Source organism: Geotrypetes seraphini, chromosome 15, assembly GCF_902459505.1.
Source record: "Geotrypetes seraphini chromosome 15, aGeoSer1.1, whole genome shotgun sequence".
NCBI lineage: Eukaryota > Metazoa > Chordata > Amphibia > Gymnophiona > Dermophiidae > Geotrypetes > Geotrypetes seraphini.
The window spans coordinates 64,008,626-64,023,920 of NC_047098.1; the positions used below are offsets into that span (position 1 = coordinate 64,008,626).

The 15,295-nt window shown below is 42.1% G+C and overlaps 1 protein-coding gene across 4 annotated transcripts in view; it reads right to left on the reverse strand.

The window, feature by feature from the left end:
* Positions 1-15,295, reverse strand: part of PAFAH1B1 (platelet activating factor acetylhydrolase 1b regulatory subunit 1) — a 129,523-nt gene that overhangs the window by 57,488 nt on the left and 56,740 nt on the right. For all 4 annotated transcript variants that reach the window (XM_033922626.1, XM_033922629.1, XM_033922627.1 and 1 more), the window contains exons 5-6: positions 14,017-14,223; positions 9,548-9,716 (exon numbers count right to left, since the gene is read on the reverse strand). In XM_033922626.1, the coding sequence (XP_033778517.1) occupies positions 9,548-9,716; positions 14,017-14,223 (376 nt within the window). The remainder of the gene's footprint in view (positions 1-9,547; positions 9,717-14,016; positions 14,224-15,295) is intronic.

The following is a 15,295-nucleotide window of genomic DNA, read 5'->3' on the forward strand; positions in this document are numbered from 1 at the left end:
GTCAAAAGAGGCACTGGCTTGGAAGCTAGCAGCGTACCTGCCAGTTGCACTATGTGAGCCAGGTCCATGCGATATGCTCTCCACATGAACTGGACGAATTCCAGGGAGAAGCCACACACCTGAGCCGAGGCTGGCCCCCTGAAAAGGAGTCCTTGGACTTGGCGTTTTTGCATTTTGCACCATTGCAAAAAAACCAGCACTGGGTAGGATTTTTTGCCCAATCCACAGACCAACATTGGTTCCCCAGCCCTAAAGGACCAGGAGGGGGCAAAGCCTGAAGCTCCCGCACCCCCCTCCCCTTGTGTGCCATAGCACACGGTACATGGACACTCCTCTGCCAAAGTCCTGCGTAATCTGCACATGAATTCATCAGATAAGAGGCTGAAACCACCCTTAAACCTTTGATTTTGTAAAAAATCATAATGGTAGAAAAAAGAAGTTGGAAAAAAGATCAATAAGTCAAGATGGCCACTGCAAGAAAATTTGCACCAAACACAGCCCGTGGAGACAAATTACAAAGATAAAAATTGCTGTAATAGGGGTTTGGGAGTTTGGACACCCGAACCCTACACCCAGAAAGTGCCAAAAACACTTTTTTAAATGACATCTTCCCCATCCCCTCCTCCCCTCTCCTCCCACAGGAAATAATAAGGCTGTATTCAGTGTATCCAGGTGCTTGCCTCTCAGCTCTATCTTGCAACTGTAGTGAAGGGAAAGGAATTTCTGCCTCAGTTTTCTCCACACACACCAGTCTTCCGGATCTTTGGGCTGCTACTCAGACAGACCCCCAACTGAAACCTTCGTCCCTTCAGAACCTCGCCACATGACTTAGGAGAGAGAAAACGTAGCCTGTGCCCCGATACCCTGAGGGTTCTTACTCAGGGTGCATACAGCCTGTGCTTAAGCCCCTGACAAGGTCATGAGACAAGCTTGACTCCAGGGAAACAGACCCCGAGCTAGGAGGTGGCACACAGCAGGCTGGCTCCACAGGTCCACCTGAAGCTTGCCCTGTGAAACTGCAATCTGACTCCATGGAAGCTGCTTCCTTTCCCAGGCAGTGAACTCCTCCAAAATGTGTCTCAAGGCACCAAAAAAGGACAAAGTTAAGCAAACAAAAATAAAAAAATAGAGCAGCTCAGAAGCACTTCTGCATGGTTCGCTTGCACAAAAAAAACACTGTAGGGGGCTCTGTGCTCCTCAGCTAAGTGAAAGGGGCAGAGGAAAGAGTGTGATTTTCTGCAAGAGCCAGTTTGTGGGATGAGATAAAGTACCTATCAAACTAACTCTGGAGTGGATGTAACAGAATTTTGATTATGCCTTCCTTAAGTGTGAAGCTATCTTGGACAGATCATTTTGCGATTTTGGCATCAGGAGGAATGTGACAAGATGCCGTCTTGGGGGGCACTTTAAATAATAGACTCCCTGCTTCATCTAAAGCTCGCCCGACTTCTACACGAGCATTATGGAACCAGCTCCCTGTAGAGATAGAAAGGGGAGCGTCTTTTAAACAATTTAAAGTAAAATTGAACTTACTTTTTTTGGACAGCTTTTGAGATGGCCAGCTTGAATGATAGCAATATATGAGGGTAACCTGGGAAAGGGAAGAATGAGTGTTTTCTGTGAGTGAGGCTCAACTGTCCTATAATTTTATGGTGTTATTTTCTATTATATTTATTTTATTGTAAACCACTCTGATATTTTGTTAGTGGTGTATCAAAACATTGAAACTATTATGTAAGAAATAAAATGAGTTTACAAGGTAAATATGGGAATTTACTGCAGGAGTTCTTTGAGGAGGATTTTCCAAGGCTAGCACTAATTTCTAAATTGCACAAAGCTGTGCAAAATATATGTATCCCCATATGACTATGGAGAGGTTGAAACTAAATGAAGGAAGGATTTAATAGTAGAAGGAACTATCAACATAAATTAATTAAAATGATATCAATGGCAGCTACAGCAGCAGATCTACAAGAATGGAAGATTAGGTTTATACCTTTGATAATCTTCTTTCTGTTAGTCCCTGGAGGATTCCATATGCTGTGTTCAATCCCAAACTGCAGTCTGGGTGTTGCAGAAATCCACAACTTTTCTGAGCATATGCTCAGTAAACATATCCAGTTAAGTCTCAAAACCAAGCAACATACCTGAACAAATGATGAGATGGCAGATGAAGTTCAACATTGAGAAATGTAAAGTACTACATGTGGAAGCAGAAACCTGAGGTACAGCTGGGAGGGATGTTATTGAAGGAGAGTACCCAAGAAAGGGACTTGGGGGTAATGGTGGACATGACAATGAAGCCGACGGCACAGTGCGCAGCGGTCGCTAAGAGAGCGAACTGAATGCTAGGTATAATCAAGAAGGGTATTACTACCAGAATGAAAGAAGTTGTCCTGCCGTTGTATCGGGCGATGGTGTGTCCTCATCTGGAGTACTGCGTCCAATATTGGTCGCCGTACCTAAAGAAAGATATAGCGCTACTCGAGAGGGTTCAGAGGAGAGTGCCACGTCTGATAAAAGGTATGGAAAACCTTTCATACCCTGAGAGATTGGAGAAACTGGGACTCTTTTCCCTGGAGAAGAGGAGACTTAGAGGGGATATGATAGAGACTTACAAGGATCATGAAGGGCATAGAGAGAGTAGAGAGGGACAGATTCTTCAAACTTTCAAAAAAATAAAAGAACAAGAGGGCATTCGGAAAAGTTGAAAGGGGACAGATTCAAAACGAATGCTAGGAAGTTCTTCTTTACCCAACGTGTGGTGGACACCTGGAATGCGCTTCCAGAGGGCATGATAGGGCAGAGTACAGTACTAGGGTTCAAGAAAGGATTGGACAATTTCCTGCTGGAAAAGGGGATAGAAGGGTATAGAAGAGGATTACTTTACAGGTCCTGGACCTGATGGGCCGCCATGTGAACGGACTGCTGGGCACGATGGAGCTCAGGTCTGACCCAGCGGAGGCACTTTTTATGTTCTTAAATCCATAACAAGGGGGCATGGGGGAGAATCCCTATCAACAGAAGTAATTCATGAACTGGTTTGCTCTGCAAAATATTAACAACTGATAAACAGGCACAAAAGCAACTCAGAAAAACATTGAGGAACAAAGAAGAACTAACCTGCAGTGTGCAGCGAGCCCTCCAAGAAAAGCCTTCGGTAATGTGCATAATCATAAAAACTCCCCACAGGAACTGGCTGGAAAATCTTCAAGCCTGTAACGAGTAACCGAGCAGAAAGGAGCAGGCTACTCCAAACAACTGAATGAATACAGAGATGGCAGGTCATATGGAATCCTCCAGGGACTAGCAGAAAGAAGATTATCAAAGGTATAAATCTAATCTTCTATTCTGTTATGTCCCTTCCAGATTCCATGCTAGGTGACGTACCAAAGCCACATTAGCTAGGGAGGGACAGAAGAGGCTGCCTTCAAACCAGAGGTCCCAAAAACTGCATCAGAACACTCCACCACAATCATTCATAAAACCAGATAAAAGTATGAAAAGAGGATCAAGTAGCCGCCCTGCAAATTTCATCAGGCAGGATAAATCATGCGAGATTCTGTCCAAGATGCAACCACATTTCTCATTGAATGTTCTTTAAGAGAGATCGGCGACTGCTTGCTGCGGGCAATGTAAGTTATGGAAATGGCCATTCAAATCCCTCGAGCAATTAAGGTCTTGGATGCCAGCCTAAGAAGCAGTAGTTAGAACAAAAAAAAAAAAAAAAAAGAAGGTGATCAGACAGCCTGAACTTAGTCCTTTCCAAATAATAGAAGACCCACCGGACATCTAATTTGTGTAAAATCTGATCTTTACACTCTTAACCTGTTGGATGAAATGCAGGCAAACCTAACCTCCTGGTTGACATGGAAAGCTGAGACCACCTTCAACAAGAAGGAAGGTACAGTATGGAGGAAAACACCCGTGTCCGTAATTCGGAGAAAGGGTTCCCTGCACGAAAGATCATAAAGCTCTGAAATACACCATGCTGAGACTATGGTGACCAGAAAAACACATCTTGATTGTTAGTTCCAGAAGAGAAGCATCCTTCAGTGGTTCAAAAGGGACCTCCCCAAGGCCCTGCAAAATGAGGTTAAGATTCCATGAAGTGACAGGAAGACGCAAGGGAGGATGCAGACGAAGCGCCCCCTCATAAACCTGATCACATCTGGATGAGCAGTAAGCAAACTAGTGCCTCGGCGCGCTCAAAAACATGAAAAGCCTACAATCTGAACTTTCAGGGAGGCCACTGCCAGACTTTTGTCTAAACCCTCCTGAAGGAAAGCCAAGGCCACTGAAATGAGCTTTCCCAGGCTCCACCTGATCTCTAGCACACCACTGAAAGAAAGCCTTCTAGGCTTTGGCATAAGAAGCCATAGTACAGGGTTCCTTCGAGCGCAATAGAGTTGAGATAAATACCTCTGAATAACTGCACCTCATCAAGGCTGAGCGCTCAACAGCCATGCTGTAAAACCAAAACGCCATGGGATCTCCATGGGCACTGGTCCCTGAGAAGATATCGATGAAGAGGGAGCCGGAGCTTCTTGTTACGCTGAAGGCATACAAAATCCGCATACCACAGGCAATAAAGCCAATCCAGAGCCACTAGAAGCACCAAGCCAGGATGCGTTGCTATCCGGCGGTTGACCCGACCAACCAGATGACACGGAAGGATCATAATAACGGAACTTGTGAACCAGCTAGGGCCAAACCAAGGCATCCGGCCCTAGCTTCTTCGATGTTCGTCGACAGAAAAAGTAACCCGGCCTTCAAGATCTCCTTCAAAGCAAACAAGACCCTCTGGGGCTAACCCCAGGTTTTGTAAGATCAGCCTCCTGCAAGAGGGACCATGCTCCTGAGTCCATGATCTTTCAGCTGAGGAAGACTGCCTGAACATTGTCGACTCTGGCCCCATGGGCTGCCGAGAACGACAGAAGATGTGCTTCTGCCCAGGGGAACGCCGACAATCTTTCTGGCCCAAGAGAGAGCGAGCACTAGAGCTCCCTTGTGATGTACATAAGTCACCGCTGTGGCATTGAAAAAATCTATACCACTGGTCCTTTCTGAAGGGGCTGGAGAGTGAGTAGCACCAGCCGAATTTCCTGAAGCTCCAGACAATCGGTCAACCAAAATTACAGACCAAGATTTACTGCCCCTGAATACAGCGAGTCCCAGTGAGCCTGTAACCCAACAGGCTAGAATCCACTCAGATATCGGAAGAATCCAGCCCTGGCCGCAGCCTCCCCCTGAATCCACCAGCCCAAGTTGCTGCTAGCTCGCTCAGACCAGGGGAGTGGCATCTGAATAGGAAAACTCTGCAGAGATCATCCAAAATAGGAGGAACTCTCGTCAAGGGCACATGGGTACTATAGCCTAGGGGATCGCCTCCAAGGAGGCTGCCCAAGACCCTAGAACCTGCAAATAAAACCAGGCTGAGAGATCCAGATGGCCAAGGAGAAGTCTGAGCTGTTGATGAAAGTTCAGACTACTTGCCTTGAGAAGAAATACACGACCCTGTCTGGAGACGAAGAGAAGCCCCCGAAACTCCAAGAACTGGGAGGACCCCAAGCATCTCTTCCTGATCTTGCCAATGCCTGCAGCAGACACTCTACCGTCACCACTGTATCTATGTACACACAACAAGACAGAGCCCGGATCACTAGATGTGCTGTGCTGACAGAAAGCTGCCGCAACTACCATCACTTTGATGAAAGTGCAGGAGCTGTCATGAGGCTAAGGGGCAGAGCTGTGAACTGGCAAATTTGTTGCAGATTGAAATATGGAAGTAAGTCTCTGAGATCCAAGGACACTAAAAACTCCCCTGAAGAGACAGCAGCTATCAACATGTACTCCGTTATCCATTCAGAAAAAAAGGGAATTTGCAAGAAATGGGTGACCGAATATAGATTCAAAATGGGTCTCCAATCTGCCGAGCCTTTCTGGCATGAGGAAGTATATGGAGTATCTACCTAAGCCCCCATTCATGTTCTAGAACAGGTTCCAGAATCCCGATGACTAAGGGGTGTTGCCAAGTATCGCAGACCCCAGCCTCGTTACGGTCGACTTGCCAGAGTCCAGAAAACAAGCTGGAGGCAGGCAAAAGAGGACAAGTGTCCGATAAGTCAAGTCCATTCCAAAACTTAGAAGACATCCTTCGAGATGAGGAAGCCATGCCCGACCCCTGGTGTCATTTGCACTTTTTTCTGTTGTTGTTTAGGCGCAGCCACTACACAGGAACCTGAGGACGCCTGGAATTGGAACTGTTGTAATGCGGGTGTAGCCCTGGGAATGTCTCAGGGAGGAAAAATCTGTGTATCCCTGACAGCACCTGTAGGAGGAATGAAGAGTACTATGACCCCTTACCAATGTCCAGCGAAACTAGTTCACAGGGAGTAACTCAGGGCAGCGCTCGGCAACACCTGTGTAGAGATCATCCAAACCTTGAAATAATGTCCGTGAAGGTGATCCTTGAGGCACTTAGTGAGTGCCCTCATCCAAAGACAGATCCAAAGAGTCCGGCACTCAGAACTTCAATGAGATCATAAATGGTGCCCGGACCCAAAGCCGCACCATCACCAGCGGAGGACAGGCATGCACCTTCACAGAGGACGCATCGCGCAGGCCAGAATGACAGACACGCGTCAAAAAGGAAGTGGCCACACCACTCAGCTACCTGAGAACTTGCTAGAAAAGAATGTTTTGTAATATAACTTCCACCCTGCAATCCTGAGAGTCCTTAAACCTCACTTCACCACCACTAGGGAGGGCTGCGTGCTGGAGAACCTGCGCCATGATGGAATCTACCTCAGGCTGTTCAAATCTGCCAAAAATCAGAATCCAGGTGATAAAAGCATAGACATAGCTTTGGCAGATTGGAAAGAGCTTTCCGGGGATCACATTGTTCTGAAACCAGACCCATGGAAAAAAGCCATAGGAGAACGGTCCAGGACTGAAGCCAGAGAACAGAAAGGTGCAAAATCCAAATGGAGATCTTTCAGAACAGCATCCATAAAGAGGAGGACAAGTGCTTAAAATGTGCAGAAGGGTCAGCACTCCAAATCCAGGCACTCAGGGAAGCAAAGGAGACCAGACTCAGCAAAAGCATGAGCAGGATCCAAATTAAATACAGTGGCAGAAGACAGAAGAACCATAAAATCTGCATGGCAACCCCTGCAATCGAGGTCTGGCACTGCCAGATGAGAGGGCTCCCAAACAGGAAGCTTTGCCACAGATGCAACAGACTGAAAAAGCCCCGACACACCCGACGGCTGCGTCATATGAACAGGGTCTGAGGATACGCCGTTCAGAGGAGCCAAATAAAATCCGGTGAAAAGGCCCACTTCGCAACCATGGCAGGGGCTCTGTTGGGGGTACATGCACTGCGTCAAAAAGAGGCCCCAGAATCCAGATCAGCCTCTGGGTGAGATAGATCCAGGTCAGCTCCCCAGCCAAAGATTACTCAGAGGAGGGGAAGACCGAAGCACACAATCGCTGATCTGGTTCAATCAATGTCCACATTCAACAGATTAGGGGCTGGGGAGCTCATCCCAAACGACTGAGTCAAATTGAGGGGTTTTTGAGGCAGAAATAAAGGTTAGAATAAAAGATTGATTTTAAGATCCAAAATGGCCTCAATCACGAATTCACACCAAAAATCTAAAATAAAAAAAGAGCAATTTGGGATCTGGAGAGGTGGGGGGAACTGAACCCTACTTACAGAAACTGTGAAAAACAACTTTTAAATTGTTCCACAAGCCACCCCCGAAGTTCCCATAGGAAATAATGGAGGTATTCACAGTTCTGTAATGCTTTTGTCCGTCAGCGTTTTCAAAAGCAACTGAGTTGAGAAAAAGGACTTTCTGCCTCAGAAACAGCACCAAATGCACAGAACGAAAGATCTTCAGACTGCCAGCCAGCCAGATACCGACTACAACCTCTGCCCCCAATGGATCCTCTGCCACGTGGTTGAGAGCAGGAAAGGCAACCTGCGCCTTGAAACCTGGGTGGATTTCCATCCAGATGCACCCAGCCTGCATTAGAAACCTGTGACAGGGCCACCGGCCAGCAGACTCCCAAGGGCAGGGACCCCGGGTACTTCAAGAAGGTGGCACACAGTGGGCTGGCTCCACAGATCCACCAGAGCTTCTCTGTGAAGTTGCAGTCAGGACTGCATCATTTTCTCCAACAGGGGACCACCGGAGAGGGGTCTCAAGACACTGAAGCTACCAAGAAACAAACTTTAATCATAAAATAAAAACAATAAGCAGAGCTTCTGCAAAAGACTTCTGCATGGACTGCTTGCAGAAATTGTAACTGGATATGTTTACTAGCTCTCAGGCTAAGGGGGTGGAACATATGCTCAGAAAAGTTGTGGATTTCTTCAACACCCAGACTGCAGGTTGGGATTGAACACCTAGCATATGGAATCCAGAAGGGACATAACAGAATACCAATTTGGGATCATACGCAGAGTTTATTTTCATGCAGGTCCATAAAATAGGTGGGACAAAGACTTTTTATCCAAACTTGATGGGAGAGAAGGAATTTATCCATGAAATCTGGTAGTGCACCAAAACGCAGACAGGAAATAATTTGCTACTTAGAATTAGTGCTAGAACAATTGTTTTTCAAGCTAATCCCTTAGAACATTTGTTAGATAGGGAAGATGAATTGGGAGTAAAGTGGAAAGGAACAAGACCACTTACTCAGAAATATGTTTGGTGGGAAAGAAATGTATATTACAGCTCTGGATAGAGGCTGAACCCCTTTGTTTTGGTTTTGGAGAAAAAAGTTACATCCTTTTGATTATGAAGCACCAGGGGGCAAAAAACTTACATCGAAGAAAAAAATGTTTTTAATATGGGATCTTTACTTCCAATCACCACCCACAGAAAATCAGAAGTTTGGCATTAGTCTTTGAGAGATTAACAGGGAAGACTAGAGAATGGAGTTTGTTCTCTGAAAGAGGGAAGTATGAAGTTTAAATCATGAAGTAGATTAAAGATGAAGGGAATGGAGGAATCCTGGATTGCAGAGAGGAAGGTAGCAGGTTAAGGAGGTTATGGTAAGGTGAAAGGTATGGAAATATTATAAAAGCTTAGACCCTTCACACAGTGCTGACAAGCTCTGGTGGGTGGGAGTAAAGGATAGAATTATAATTAAAATGGTTCTATATACATTTTAAAAATGCTAGATATATATATTAACTTCAATTTAAAAGTTACAAGTAAAAACATATTACTTGTAATCTGTATGAGAAGATAACATGTTGAAATGTGTTAGCTGATTAAGTCTGTCCAATTTCATAGACCTACATTATGAGAGAGATATGATGTGGCATTTAAATAACCATAACTGGGCATTCTCATTATGGCCAGGCATATTCATAATTGTTCCACAGAGCGGAACAATTCAGCATCAACCATTCAGCATCACAATCACAGCATGTTAATTCTCTTACTTTTCTTAAATTCTCTATATTAAAACCTTTCTACCCTTTCATCATTAGGCTTGCTGACTTCTCCAATGACATCTGCCTTCTTACCATGCATAGTTCTGATGCATTCAAAGCCCTGGAAATCCCAGAGTTTTATGGTCATATCAGCAGAGCAGGAAGCCAATAGTTTGCCAGAGTGGTCAAAGGAGATATCCTGTACAGAATCTGTGTGTCCTTTAAGTGTGCGTTCAAAGTCTCCAGTCTCATAATCCCATACCTGTCATACAGGAGAAAAAGAAAAAGTTAGCAGGAACCAACACTCGACATATTCTGCAGTCTTAAATTTGAACTTGGCAGACCAGCCTAGCACCTTCCTTTAAAAATTAAAACATCAAAGGGCTGTCCTAGAATATCCCAGAGCTGAGAGAAGAAGTTAACAATGTTTGAGAGGAAAATGTGTGGCATAGTGGTTAGAGCTAAAGTCTCAGCATCCTGAGGTTTTGGTTCAAACCCCATGCTGCTCCTTGTGATCCTGGGCAAGTCACTTAATCCTCCACTGCCCCAGGTACTTTTAGATTGTGAGCCTACTGGGACAGAAAAGGAAAATACTTGCGTACTGATTTGCAACCCATTCCGAGCTCCTTTGGGAGAACAGTCTAAAAAAAAAAAATCAAATGAATAAAAAAATGAATAAAATGGTTTTCTGTGCAGGTTTCAAAACCTAAGGTATTACATGGGATTTAAAAAGGTCTCGAAAGAATTTGACATTAGCCATTCCACAGTCTGGAAAATAGTGTACAAGTGGAGGACTTTCCAAACTACCAACATGCCCAGGTCTGGCCGTTCAAGCAAGTTGACCCCCAGAGCAGACCGCAAGATGCTAAGTCTCCAAAAACCCTAAAATGTCATCATGAGACCTACAGCAGGCTCTTGCTACTGTTGATGTGAAAGTGCATGCCTCTACAATCAGAAAGAAACTGCACAAATTTAACTTGCATGGGAGGTGTGCACGGAGGAAATCTTTGCTCTCTAAGAGAAACATCAAGGCCAGACTGAAGTTTGTCAAAGAGAACATAGACAAACACCAGGATTTCTGGAATAGTGTTCTATGGACAGATGAGTCTAAAATTCAATTATTTGGACACCAGAAAAGGACAAGTTTCAAGTTTATTAAAAATTTTGACATACTGCTTTAATATTGTCAAAGCAGTGTACATAACATTAAAAATAAAGTTTAGAACTATTAACATATAATTAACATGTCATTAATGCCTAGGGTAATTTACAAGACAAATCGAGAAATAGGGAGAGGAAGGTGGAACTACAATTATTTATAGGAGAGAGGAGAAAGGGTAATACAAAGGGGATGGGAGGCTAAGCTCTTCCTTAAGTTATCTTTAAGTTGCGGGAAATTATTGAATCGATTGGCCGGGGGGTCACAAGTTGTGTGACCTTAAACATAAAGGTTTTTAAGTTCGTTTTGAATTTATCAGTGTTTTCCTCTTCTCTTAAATGAGCGGGTAGGGAATTCCAGTGTTCAGGTGCACTTACTGAAAAAATGCGTTTACGGGTAGTGTCATAAAAGAGGTGTTTGACAGAAGGAATATGTAAAAGATTTTGGGTATTTGATCTTAACATTCTAGTGGAACTGTAAGGAATAATCAGCCTGTCCAAGAAAGTGGGTGTATGAAGAGATTTTATTTTAAATGTTAGCAGTAAAATTTTATATGTAATCCAATGTGTTATCGGAAGCCAATGTGATTTTATTAGGAATGGGGTTATGTGATCAAATTTTTTTTCCTTTTATGTATTAGATTAACAGCAGTGTTTTGAATAATTTGTAGCCTACGAAATTCTTTTTGAGGAAGATCATTATATAACGAATTACATTAGTCTAACAGAGATGACTAAAGAATGAAGAATATTGAGAGAGGAAGGCTCTTTTGGGATTTTTTAAGTTCAATCTTTTTATTGAGGTTTATGAACATGTAAATAAACAAGCAACAAAACAATAAGGAAATGTCAACTTATAAAAAATCACAATCAGATGTGTCATACAAATCAAAGACGCATATGTGTTGAAAAATTATAGTTTCTGATCAATCACAAAATTATCAATGGGAGGCCATACTTGGGAATGAGAGTGTTGAAGTAGCGGAAAACATTTCTCAACAGCGTATTTTTCAAATAGTTTGTATAAACATACAGAATTCCACCAGAAGGAATAATTTAGTCTAGAGGCCGATTTCCAATGTTGCAGTATCTGTTGTAGGCCAATAGATATTAACATGTCAATTAATTTTGGTTTACATTTTGAAGTAGCAAAACAAATTGTAAGGTTTGTCAGTCATTCCTATAGAGTTGAGTCTGTTAAGCAAAAGGGTGTGATCAACCGTATCAAAAGCCGCCGAGAGGTCGAGAGATATGAGAACAGTTTTCCTTTGATCTAAGTAATTGAGGATGGAGGTAGTAAGGCCTATCATAGAATGCTCTGCTGAGTGATTTTAGTTTTTCAATGAATCATATAACTGTTGAAATATTTTGTCAGTAAGTTTTGTCAAAAATGGTAGATTTGAGATTGGGCGGTAATTTGAGCAGTTTGCAACAGAGGCTTTGTAGTCTTTGATTTTTTAGAAGATTATTGCCGATTTCCATGAATCAGGGACGGTTCCACTCTCCAAGCTGTTTTTTTTATCATGCTATGGATAAATTGCACAAAGATGGCCAAGTAACATTTTAAAAGTGTTGGGGGAATGCTTTCGTATATTGTTCCTTTTAGATTTTTGTTTTGCATTTGTTTTTTTTAAGTCAAGAAGGGATGGTATACACCAAATACACTATGCCAGAAAAAGAACCTCATACCAACTGTGAAGCATGGAGGTGGAAGTGTTGTGGGTTAGGGATGCTTTGCTGCAGCAGGACCTGGCCAGCTCACTATCATAGATTTCACCATGAATTCTACCGTGTATCAGAGGGTGCTTGAGGAACATGTGAGACCATCTAAGAAAATTAAAGCTGAAGTGAAACTGGATCCTGCAACACGACAATGACCCAAACGTACCAGTAAATCCACCAAGGACTGGCTGAAAACTAAGAAATGGAGAATCCTGGAGTGGCCGAGTCAAAGTCCTGATCTTAATCCCATTGAGATGATATAGGGTGATTTGAAACAGGCTGAACATGCAAGAAACCCCTCAAACATCTCACAGCTGAAAGAATTCTGCATTGAGGAGTGGGTCAAACTCTCTTCAGACTGATGTCAGAGACTGGTAGATGGCTACAAGAAGCGTCTCACTGCAGTTATTTCAGCCAAAGGGGGTAACACTAGCTATTAGGGTGTCACTCTAAATTACAGGGAAATACTTTTAAAACAAATAGGAGGAAATATTTTTTTCACTCAGGGAATAGTTAAGCTGCCAGAGGTTACGGTAAGAGCAGTTAACATTGCTGATTTTAAGAAAGGTTTGCTCAATTTCCTGGCTTCCCAAACCTTGTTGTATCTTCGGTCTCAAAATTTCCACGCTGGAGTACGATGGGTATTTTTTACTCAATGTTTGCATCATATATTCATTGATTTCCTTTGGAGTTTTCTTCTGCAGTAATAGAAACTTTGTGACGGCTCAGAGTTTCACACTTAAACATTCCACACTTTTTGATGACATGGTTCAATCAATGATCTGAAACAATGTCAAAACAATGTCAAAACAATGTCAAAACAATACATTATGATTCTACCAATTGGCACTTTGGAAAATAAAATTTTTTAGCTACAGTAGCAAGATAACACTCAGAATTTAGGAAATTGGTTGGGCTAAGAACTTTTCAATACCCCCTCATAAGCAGATAAGGGAAGACATCTAATCAAATGGCCTGAACAACTGAAGCCATAATGAAGCAATGCTGGAGATGCAGATCATCAGATTACTGAAAAATCATGAATTTGATATACCACCGAAAGTAGTTTACTTATCATATGTAGGTACTGCCTCCATCCCTAGTGGGCTCATAATCTAAGTTCTGTACTGGGGCAATGGAGAGATGTGATTTGACCAGAGACACAAGAAGCTGTAGGAAGAATCAAAGTCCGGTTCTCTTAGATTCTCAGATCCACTGCACTAACCATTTAAACTACTCCCCCACTCCCATTATATTGCTAATTTTAAGAAAGGCAGATAGATGGAAGAACCTCTAAGACAGCTGGTTGGGAACCCTTTCCTGTACCAAGGCCTTCTCATCTTTCATAAGTTTATCTTTTTCAGGTAGGAAACTTGACAGGCCTGAATATTCTCTCTTGACTTTGGGCCCTAAGCATGTGCCTCATTTCCCTTTGCATTATCCTGCTCTGAAAGTAAGAAATTTTGTGTACAGTTAACTAAGTTAATGTGGTGATTCAACTGCAGGTTAACATTTTTAATTCATCTTTAGCTCATGCTAGTATCTCTAGAAGGAGCAGTCAATATGCTTCCTCTGCTGGAAATACCAAGAGAAAAAAAAAGCAGGGAAGGAAACAAAGATGATAAAGTATTACAAAATTAAAAAGATTTACACAGTGGAAGATGTGTTGGAGTTATACAAACCTTTATTGTGGCATCCTCTGAAGCAGAAACCATAACACTGAAAACAGGATGAAAAATGACACGAGTGACAGGACTCCTATGTCCACTCAATGCATATTTTTCTGGAGGACGAGGGATCCATTCTTTAGGGTCTCGTTTCTGACCAAGAGGCCCTCCTGAAGTAAATTCTTCCTTAGCTTCATTTAGCTTTGATTCTAACTCCATAACCTAAGAATAATAAAGAAGAGTTAATTACTGACTCAGGAGATGAGCCCCCAAACATTAACAATACTTAGTTATGCATCCTTGCAGATAAATGATGAGCAGTACTAATTTCAAATAGAAATACTCAACCTTTTAAGAATATAAAAAAAAGGTATGACAGGATATAAATAAAACTATTATTATTATATTAATTTGTACAGAAGTAAGATTGCAAGTTTAAGAGAAAGATTATACCGCACAATGTAAACACCAAGAATTATAAAATACAGGTCAAGTTTTTCTTCTATAAACTAGAGTTGCCAATAATCAACTTAAGCTCAGTTCCTAAATTCAGACACCAAAGTATGGCTAAAAACAGGAGCTTTATTCAACTGATATTTCATTTTGGTACCAACCCCATCTCTGCTCCCCCTCTTTTCTATTTTTTTTTTATATATCATTCTTCTTTGTTCTTTCCTCCCCCCCCCTTTTTAATTCTGTTGGTTGGGGTGGGAGGGATGGTGGAACATAATTTTTATTGATATATATATATATATCATTTTGATGATTGCCATGTTCAATTATTGTACTGTTATCGTTCTGCTATATCATCAAAATGTTGACTCTTAAATTTAGGTGCTTAAATGCTATGCTTATAAAGATATCTTTATCTTTTATTATCATTTGAAATACCACCACCTGGTCTTAAAAAGGCTTTGCAGCAATTTCCATTTAAACAATCATAAAATATATTACAACCAGGGTGGAATCAATTTAAACCAAATTGATTTACATCACTAGTCAGAAAGTCTTGATTTAAATCATGCCCATGATATTATGAAAGGATTAATGAATTCATTTACTAAAAAAATTAAACATTGCATGAATATACAGCCTTATGCTATATACGAGGTCTGTTCAAAAAGTTCCAAAACTGATTTTATAAAAAAAATTTTAAACAATCTTACAACTTATTCCATTGAGCCCCCTTCAAAGTACTCCCTTTCCCTACGTATACACTTTTCCCAACATAACCGTAGACCCATGCCTCATCATTAATTATCACTTTATCAACATATGTTTCATCTTCATTTAC